This window comes from Hakea prostrata, chromosome 1, assembly GCF_041222555.1.
Source record: "Hakea prostrata isolate BN-2017 chromosome 1, UWA_Hpros_2, whole genome shotgun sequence".
NCBI lineage: Eukaryota > Viridiplantae > Streptophyta > Magnoliopsida > Proteales > Proteaceae > Hakea > Hakea prostrata.
In genome coordinates this window covers 8,160,375-8,170,636 of record NC_142600.1, presented here as the reverse complement: position 1 = coordinate 8,170,636, position 10,262 = coordinate 8,160,375, and the positions used below count along the sequence as shown (strand labels likewise).

At 40.7% G+C, this 10,262-nt stretch overlaps 2 protein-coding genes and 1 pseudogene across 2 annotated transcripts; 2 read left to right on the top strand and 1 right to left on the bottom strand.

The window, feature by feature from the left end:
• The first annotated feature begins 1,129 nt into the window (after positions 1-1,129).
• On the top strand, positions 1,130-4,356 carry LOC149027171 (uncharacterized). The gene is made up of 4 exons (XM_089160046.1): positions 1,130-1,399; positions 1,537-1,673; positions 1,906-2,008; positions 3,265-4,356. Exons 3-4 carry the CDS (start codon positions 1,973-1,975, stop codon positions 4,210-4,212), a joined length of 984 nt encoding a protein of 327 aa, XP_089016172.1. The 5' UTR covers positions 1,130-1,399; positions 1,537-1,673; positions 1,906-1,972; the 3' UTR covers positions 4,213-4,356.
• A 317-nt stretch (positions 4,357-4,673) lies between these two features.
• Positions 4,674-8,117, bottom strand: LOC149027170 (receptor-like protein kinase THESEUS 1 pseudogene; annotated as a pseudogene).
• Positions 8,118-8,498: 381 nt separating this feature from the next.
• Positions 8,499-10,242, top strand: LOC149027169 (pentatricopeptide repeat-containing protein At5g42450, mitochondrial-like). Its single transcript, XM_089160028.1, has one exon. The coding sequence runs from the start codon at positions 8,514-8,516 to the stop codon at positions 10,101-10,103; it is 1,590 nt and encodes a 529-aa protein (XP_089016154.1). The 5' UTR covers positions 8,499-8,513; the 3' UTR covers positions 10,104-10,242.
• Positions 10,243-10,262: the final 20 nt, after the last annotated feature.

The window sequence follows — 10,262 nt, the reverse complement described above, 5'->3', positions numbered from 1 at the left end:
CACCTTTGAATAATTTTATCAATACTAAGATGTGGGTCCTATACTGAAATGGTATATACTTTTGAATTTAACATATCCCAGCATCATCTATCGTAAAATAGAATCCAAACGTACCCTAAAGTGAGCATCAAAGTCAAAGTCAGAGGGTTATGTAGCCAATCCTATCATGAAGCTTTCACTTCTCTCGGTATATGAATATGAAGAAAGAGTGGTATGAAACATGAAACACAGATGCTAACCTCAAAAAAGAGACGATCAAATCTAATAACAATACTGTTAGGCGTTAGCCTATCATTCTCATCTCACACCCTCCCATGATAATAAAAAATTAATCAAACCATTCGGAAGTTTAAATTAAAATTTAAAAGCCGAATCAACATAAGCCGGGTAACATCACTTTAATTAAAAAAAGACGGTTCTTGAAAAAATAAAATAAAAAAGGACTGTTCATCATTAACAAACACAGAAAGAAAGACAATAGATTCTGTGAAAGAGGTGGCTCCAAACGGCTAACACCCAGATGCAATGCACCAGGAAATAAAGAAACTCAAACGGGTTTTCATAATCTTGTCTTTTTCTCCCAGAGAGAAGAGAACCCGATGGATTTTAATAAGCCAATCCTAACAAACAGAGAATATTATCTGAAGAAAAATTAATTACTGAAAAAGGAACAGTATAAGAGTATAGACGGTTGAGAAGAAAAAGGAGTATCTAAGTGTTTTCCTAAGTGAATTTAAAAAGTAGAAAGAGTGCCGAAACCGCTTTCCAGGAATTAACAAACAAAAACTGTGGGAGACTGGGAGGTTTTCCTCTTTAGAATCTCTAAAATATATATCTGCATTCTCTTGTTCACGTTCATGGGTTCGTTCCTATTCAGTTTCATTTCGCCTTAAAATTTAATATTTGGAAAACCCCATTTAATTAAATGAAAGGCAAGAATTAAGATAAGGGTCAACCTTAAATGGTTTTCTCGAGCCGTTCACACTTTAATTCACCGCTCCTGGAATCCTCCATTAAAGAAATGGTAGCTCCATGTGAATTTTCCGATTATTAATTAATGGAATAAGTTTTTCTCCACCTTCCCACAAGTAAATAGAAATGGTGTTTTTTCCCCCTCTTTCCCCTTGGAAGTGAAACTGGTGCGCACCGAGCAGGTTCAAAAGAGTCAATATTGTACGAGGAATGTTTTGGTTTTGCAGAATTGTACTTCAGGAAGCTCAGAGATTCAGACCTCAAACAAGACCATATAACTGTGTGAACGGCCTTAAATCCTTAATTTGAAATGTGAAACCACAAAGTCAACCTTTTTCTTCTCTGTTAGTCGGTGACAGTGATGATTGAATTGGAATATTGGAGGAATGTAATGGCTTATTATGGTCAGTTTCTGTTTTCTCATTTGGTAAGAAAGTCACCTTCCTTTACAGTTTTCTTTAGCGAAGACAGTGCTTACTTCCTTCCATTTTTATGAGTCTTGGAGACTTAAGAAGGAAATTTTATTAGTGGAAACTTGGATTTTTGTGGAAATTTTACTTTCAGTTCTTGCCAAAAGAGCGACATTAAAGGAAGAGAATTACAGAAACGATAGAGAGAAAATCTAACTGGATTGACGATGACCCAAGACTCTCTCTGGTCATGAAGCAGAGCCGTGGGGCAGAAGCCCTGGAAAACCGGAGGTTCCTTTTCTTTTCTTTTCTATTTTATGTTTAAAAATAAAAATTCTATTTTGTTAATGGGGCAATTATTTTTTAACCGGCAATTCCCTTTTTTATCATTTCCTCTACTCGGAAGGTTTCGAATTCCATAATTTCTTTGGTGTGGATTGGCTTCTGGAAATATATATGTGAGGTCCACACCCCACACCTTCATTCCCACCCTTATATAATTCCTGTATTGTGATTGATTTAGAACTCTACCTCAAGGTCTTCTTTTGCTGCGTGAGTGAGAAAAAGAGTGAGAGACGGGAGAGCAAGAGATGGAAGGGGTTTTCTCTGTTTGGAGCTACCAAGAGGTTGGCACTCTTGTTTATCAATTTCAGTATCCTTCTAGTTGGTTTCTATTTTCCTGCACTTTTCAGGCCTGTGATTTAAGTCTTGCGTGCCATTAGAGAAACATAAGCTTCATGGGTTCTTCATTTTTCTTACTTTATTATCCCTGTTCTTAGTTTTGGCTTGTTATAAGCTCTGCAAATGAAATTCTGGACTAGTGCTGAAGTTGGAATTCAGTGGTCATCAATGGGAATCCATATTCTTTTATTAGGCTTATTAATTGAGAAGCCACTCTGATAACTCTTTGCATGTGGAAACTTTACCCATGATCGCTAATTTTGCTTGTTGATTTCTGATTGCCTGGAGCCCATGTTTCTGCATTCATTTCCTCTTGGCCAGAATAGATGTTACTCTGTTTTTCAGTTTTGATCTGTTGAAACTCTAAACCGGCGTTCAAATCTCTTTTTCTTCCTTCCTCTTAATGCGTGTTCCTCTGAGGAAAGCAGAAATGGAATGTATTTATTCCTCTCTTCCCTAATTTCTTCTTATTTTATATAATTCTTGACCTAGATTTTATGGCTTAGGACTCTGTTTTGAATTTATGCTGTTGTGTAGTTCTCTAAAATCTCTGAATGCTGATATGTCTGAGGAAAATGAAATAAAACCCCATTCTAAGAAGTTGTTTCAACTGCGAGTGGCTTTCAATCCTGACAACCCAAATAAGATCTTAAAAGCAATTTCAATTGTTTTCCTTTTCATCTTTTCATGTACTCCCTGAAAAAAAGGTGTATTTGCTTTAATTTCCTCTTTTTTAAAGTAGTGTTTTTCCACATTACCAAAAAACAAAAGAAGCGTTTTTCCTAGACTTTTGACATGGAAAGAGAGGTTTGACAATTTATATCCTTGAGCCCAAGCAGGTGAACAGTAAACTCCTAACATTAGAAAAGTCATGGTAGTTGGATCTTTAAATTAGACTTTTTTTTTTTAACTTCTCAATTTTCTGATTTGACATGTTATTGCAATTTTTCTGTCAGATCTCAGGTGTGAGAAAATTAGAAGCCAATGTTGATTTTTGCTGATCTATGCAGCCTTATGATATCAATTTTATTACTTTCGTTATATTTTTCTTCAATCATTTCCTTGCTTTGTACAGACAATTTCGTATCTACTTCAATGTAGTATGTGTTTTTGGAAATCAGATAACTATATCTTTGTGAGTTCTGTTCACCATTATTTGGATATTCAATTTGTCTTATTAATGTATTTCTTGTGCTGACAGAGTGTTGATGAGCTGAAGCACAAGCTTCTCTGCACTACCTATGAACTAGAATCTGCAAGAATGGATGCAAAGGTGGAATTGAAAAAGAATGAAGAGTATATAAAGCGACTTCTACAACTCCTTAATGCTGCTTACCATGAAAGAGATGAAGCGCGAGATCAGCTGCGCAGAGTTCTTGATAAAGTTATTCCAAAGAGTCAAACAGAACTCTTGTCTGTTTTTTCTAATCTTCAATCTGAGAGCTCAGCATTGAAGCCCAAAGGATTGATTTCAACCAAAACTGAATCAGATAGTCTATCTGATGCATACAATCATCACTCACATGGTTCTTCCCCTGTAGATTCATTCATCGATACAGTGTCTTCTCCTGAAATGTCAAACTTGAATGTTGGTGACTCATGTAACCTTGGAGTGCCACACCAGCCAGTAATTCGAGACATTAATGTTCCAATCTCCATGGACATCTTTCCTTTGGGGAATATATCTCCTTCAGCTGGTATTATTTCCCCAGGTCTACCAAAGACTGATCATGCTTCATCAGTAATTGATAATCTCACCAAGGGAAAAACTCTTCCTCAACAAGGGAAACTTCTCCAAGCTGTGATGGATGCAGGACCACTTCTTCAGACACTACTTGTCGCAGGACCTCTTCCTCGATGGCGAAACCCCCCACCTTTGCAACAACTCCAAATTCCAGCTGTTTCAATCAAAGGTTCCAATCCTGAAAATGTTAAGCAGAAACCTGTTCCCAGTCCGAATTACATGTTTCAAAGTTCGTTTGGTTCATCATACCTTGATATGCCATCTCAGATGTATTCTACATCCTTGTTGAATTTGTCAAACAGTCCAGTTTCATGTTTGGACAATGCAGAGCTATTGTCTACTCCAGTGAATCAGGATTTTTCCCACAGATATAACAGGACTGGGAAACGGTTAAGACTCCATTAGGATAGTAAGCTCTCTAGTCGGCTAACATAGCCAAGCAGTACCTTTACATTTCTTTCGTGTATAAATACAAATGTGGACGGTGTAAATGGAATAGTTCTACTTTTTTCAATAAACTCCACTGACTTTGCCAAACTGTACTTACTGGTTAATTATTACAATTTCAGCAAAAAAATATCTAGAGAGAACTAGTAAACCTTTAATGTTGTACTTGTTTTTTGCCTTCAAAATCTATCAGAAACTGGCGTACGTTGGTGCCTTGACAGAAAATGAATTCTAATTGTATCATATCTGTGGGATCAGTAACAAAATCTGGCAGTAAATGCATCCTCATTGGTATTCAAATCCAGGGTTTTCCGGTGCATATGCCTTTGTTGCATGTGAATCGACCAAGGCCAGTGATTGAAGAACCATTCACCAAAGCACTTCACTAAGGCCAGTGAGTGTCATATGCCTTTGTAGACACTCTATTATAGTGCCGCCTCATTCTGTGGAGGGTAAATCTGTTAGTAACCTGCTTTGTAACAGACGGAAGTGACAGACTGAAGAACACTTCACCAAAGACAAAGGATGAAATCTTATTGGTATTTCCTAATACTAGAATCAGTACTGGATTGGAATACACGGAAGAGAATTTTCAAATTCTCTGCAAAAACTACTGAGCAGACAAAATTACACAAGGAAAGTCTCATCCTTTCTAAACCCACCCTTACTATCTGCCGCTTGGATTCATCAACTGTGAAAACACTGCACTTGTGGTTGTTGCATCAGAACCTTGATCACTAACAATATCAGCAGATTCACAATCAGCAGCCACAATATGTGGAATCCATTCTGGTATTTCTGGGATGTAATTTGTGCTGTTTTCATCAGCTACAGTTTGCAAGGCAGCCTCTTGCAGCTGAAGAGCATACTCTAAGTTCCACAGAACATCTCCCATTGTTGGTCTCTCAATGCCATATTCAGACAGACACTTCTCTGCTGTCTCCCCAAACTTACGTAATGATTCAAGTTTCACATTCCCCACAAGATGGGGATCGATAATCTGATCAAGCTGGCCCTTCTTCTGCCAGTGCATAGCCCATTCAGCTATGTTGACCTGTTCCCTGGGGAGAGATGGGTTAATAGCAGGACGAGCACATAACACCTCCATTAGTACTACTCCAAAGGAGTAAACATCAGATTTCTCTGTTAATTGCTGCCTACGGAAGTATTCTGGATCAAGATACCCAAAGCTCCCTTTCACAGCAGTGCTTACATGAGTCTGATCCAGTGTAGGGCCTAACTTAGACAATCCAAAATCTGCTACTTTGGCTATGAGATTTTCATCAAGCAGGATATTGGTTGTCTTGACATCACGATGGATTACACTCTCAGCCGCACCAGTGTGAAGATAGTGCAAACCTTTTGCAGCTCCAATGCAAATCTCAAGCCTCTGTTTCCAAGTAAGTGGTGGGAGGTTGGATCCATACAAATGTGTCCTAAGGGGCCCTCCTGCCATAAACTCATAGACCAAGATCATCTCATTGAGTTCTTCACAGTACCCTATAAGGGAAACAAGGTGTCTGTGCCGAAGCTTGGAAAGCATTTCAATTTCCGTCCTAAACTCTGTCAATCCTTGCTGGGATCTTGGGTTGCCACGTTTTACAGCAACAACCTCCCCATTGTCCAATACACCTCTATAAACCTTGCCGAAGCCTCCAAGACCAATGACCAAATTCTCATCAAAGTTCTTTGTTGCTTCACGTATCTCTGAGAATGCTAGAACGCGACCTAAACCAAGGGAAGCTGCTGTTGAAGCATAACTAACATTTGATATCTTGGATTCTGAATGTCCCACATGAGTAGGAAGTGGTAACCAGGCAGAGGAGGGCTGCTTCTGGGGCTTCCTTGATTTATGAAAATGCAAGTAGAAAGCTGCAGCTACCAGGGCCAAAATTGCAAATCCAGCAAGACAAATCACACTGGCAACTATGACGATGTTTTTCTTGGGACCCCTGGGACCAAAACCTGCACCAGGAAGCACATCAAGGCTGCCTTCAGCATTGCTTAATCTTATGATCTCCAGACCATTGAGAATTGCATTGGATGGGGTATTTCTCAGATTAGGAGGACCAATCTGAACCAAAATCTGATTGGAGCTCGTTAAAACATCGGCTGCAAAGTCAACAAAGTAAGCAGAATATAACTCCATTGTTTTACTTGATATATCGAAAGAGTTCAATGCAGTTTGGTTGTTAATGTAGACGTCGAAGATGAGATTGTTTAGAGCTTTGCTGACAATGTCACAGAAATGCAACCTGATGAGATACTTGAAGCCTCCATCAACTTTAAACGCCCACGAGACGTTAAATCTCGGATCGTTTACATTAGCATCTGCCATTTCTTGCGCAGTAGCATAGATCACATATGGTGCAATTTCGACTGATACTCCAGCAGGGTATCTGATCAAACTGGGGTTAATTGAAACGTTCCGACCAGAAGCAGAATTGAGGAGGAATGGGTAATCAGGCTCCCACGTCCTCCACAACGAGTCATTCTTAGGGTTTATAAGCGGACCTCCCATGTTGATCCTGTAAGCTGTTCTCAGAGCCACATAAGCTGGGATATTAAGAGAAGAGCCACCCGGAATGGCAGCGGCGGTTGAAGGGAACTGGCCGTCAGGCACTGACATTACCTCAATTCCATTGATGAACGCCAATGAAGCCTTCGACGGATAGAGGGTAAGCACCAAGTCCTTTGATCTGGAAAGATCGACATGGACGACGAATTCCTCGCAAAGATGAGATGGGCGTTTCCCTAATTCAGCGAATGAGAACTCGTGAAGCAGTGTGATCCCATTTGCCTCAACAGTGAAAACAGCAGCTGTAAGATTGTAACGAGGATTCTCGATCGGGAACAAGTAAAGGCGCAACCAATGACGGCCGACCTTCTTGGTGTGGAAGGTGTAGGTCGAGGTTTCTGTAAACACCCGACAAGTTTGGTAGATATTCGATGGAGTAGTCACAGTTTCAGAAACAACAATGCTGGAAGCTGGAGACACAGAAAAACCCGTCTTGCCATTCCCTGAATCAGGTTCGAACGTCCGACCATCATCAACTTTTAAAGGTTTGGCTCCACCACAGTCGATCAAGAAATTGTCCACAGGGAGAAATGCAGCGAAGATAAAAGAAGGAACCCAGAAGAAATAACAGAAGAACACCCCAGTTGAATTGGGAATGGAATGCGAAAAACCCATTTGTTATTCATTCAATGATCACATCCGTCAACCCAAAATTTAAAATGAGAGCAAATGAGCAAGTCCAGACCAGAAAGGAAAGTATACCTACAGGATATCGCGGTGACATTGATTGAAGAGAAGAGCTGAGACTAGAAGATTCGTCAAGAACTATTGAGTATGAATAAATGGGGTCTAAAGGGTCAAGAGTTCAGTTTTCCGTCTGAGCTCAGAAGTTCCCACTTCTCTGAAAAGGAAAAAGCGGGTAATGGAGTCTCTCCGAACGCCTTGAAGGCGTGTAATGGTTTGCACTTTGCAGGGGGGTTCTGCTACTTTTTCCAAGTCTTTGAGCGATCGTAGACTGATTTACTGAGTTGGACTGAGAAATGCTATTAAATTCTTCTGGAAGAAAGATAGTTGAGTAAAAGCATCCGGAATCTTAGGTGAATGGATGATTGCGTGTTGGACTTCCTTTGGTTCTGAATTCTGCAACTATGTATTTTAATGGCGGAATTTCCCCGCGAATTAGGTAACCCTGAGGTCCCCACTCTACATAACTGTCCCTCTCGATCTTTGTAACTGTCTTGTGGAACCATGATGGCTTCTAGGAATTCCTCTTGAATTTAAGGAATTATTTAAGGTGGCTATAGTAACCACCGTCAGCACCATTACTGAGCTTCCCGGTTTCAAACCTCCAGTCCATGTTCATCTCCGTCCTTGCACCAGAATTTCCAATTTCTCTAATAGCTTTTGACTTCACAAACGGTGTTTCTCTAGAGGTAAGAGCCGCCTGGATAACTCTGGATTCATAATTATATCTTCTTAAGTACAATTGATTAACTAAATTAATCATACTAATTACAATAGTTAATGATCAGTTTGCCTCTGTCACAAGGATCTTATAGAATAATAATATTGATCCGAGAGCTAGTGGGACTCACATGCACTTTCTGACATGCACGTGGTCAAACTTCAGAGCGAATTACCGAAATGCCCCCAAAGACGAAATTAAAATCTCATGTCAGTTGGCGCCAAATGTTTATGAGCATGATTTCACTAAAGAGAGAAAGACTTTTATCTCATTAGCATGAAGTCCATACTGGGCAAGGTCTATCCCTTCCAACCGGGCTTCAGGGCCCACACTTTGGCACGCGGGTTTTACGTGGAGGCCCAAAAAGCTCACGCCCATGTCCTCAAACTTGGAATGCCAGCCGTTGGATCAGATCTTGTTCGGTCGTACTGTGAAGCGGATGCATTCTCCGATGCTCGTCAGGTGTTCGACGAAATGTGTGACTGGAGCTTGGTTTCAGCAACTACCGTTATTGGTCACTTTGCTCGACGCGGCCGCTATAGGGATGCGATCGATGTATTATCCCGCATGCTTATTTTGGAAATCAGACCCAATGAATACGCGTTTGCTATGTTGATCCACTCCTCCGTTGCCGTAAAAAATATCGACATGGGCAGGCAGCTTCATGGTTGCGCTGCAAAAATGGGTCTCCAATCCAATGTCTTCGTGGGTAGTTCGCTCGTTGATATCTATTCTAAGTTGAGCAGTATTGAGGAAGCTCAGAGCGCCTTCAGAGATACCCAAAAACCAAATGTCGTTTCTTACACCACTCTGATCAGTGGGTACCTGAAGAATGAGAGACTAGAGGCCGCTCTCCAGCTTTTCCGACAGATGCCGGAGAGAAATATCGTCTCTTGGAATGCAATGATCGGAGGGTGCAGCCAGATGGGCTATAATGAAGAGGCAGTGAATCTTTTCACTGAGATGCATAGGGAAGGTTGGCAGCTGGACGAATCAACTTTTCCCTGTCTTTTCAGTGCAGCAGCTAACATTGCGGCTCTTGGCATGGGCAAGAGCTTCCACGCCTGTGCTATCAAAACTCTTACTAAGCACGACGATGTCTTCGTTAGTAACTCTCTAATAAGCTTTTATGCTAAGTGTGGGAGCGTGGAAGATAGTCTCTTGACATTCGATAGAATTCCTGAAAGAAACGTCGTCTCTTGGAATGCTCTGATTTGTGGGTACGCACAGAATGGGAGAGGAAAGGAAGCTTTGGAATCTTACCATAAGATGCAGATGTCAGGAGTTAGGCCTAATGGCGTCACTCTTCTGAGCGTACTCTGGGCATGTAATCACGCAGGCCTAGTGGAAGAAGGTATTACATGTTTCAATCAAGCAAGAATGGAAGCCCCCAATGTAGTAAGCCCTGAGCACTATGCTTGTATGGTCGATCTACTTTCACGCTCAGGGCGCTTTTCAGAAGCTGAGATGTTTCTTCAGCAGCTGCCCTTCGACCCAGGGGTTGGGTTCTGGAAGGCATTACTAGGCGGATGCCAGAAACACTCAAATATGGAATTGGGTCAACTTGCAGCTCGGAAAATTCTGGCACTGGATCCTGAAGATGTTTCGTCTTATGTACTGCTATCAAATGCTCATTCCGCGGCAGGAAAATGGAACAGCGTTTCATTGATTAGGAAGGAAATGAAGGAAAAAGGGATGAAGATAACTCCAGGTTGCAGTTGGATCGAGGTTAAGAACAGAATCCATATTTTTGTTACTGGGGATAAGAGACACATCAAGATAGATGAGATTTATATGGTTCTGCATTCTTGCTCTGAACAGTTAAAGGGTAACCAAGAGCTCAACTATCTTAACGACTACCATTGAATTAAATTCGAGTTTGTTTCTTCATTGATAAGAAATGAAAAAAAACGTACCAACATATGGTTCCAGAATAAACTAAGCAGAAAATTGTCCGATTTGCTTATTCAACTGGCTGGCATTAGAATTAGGAAATTTTTTCTAGATTGACTGATTTTGAAAAAG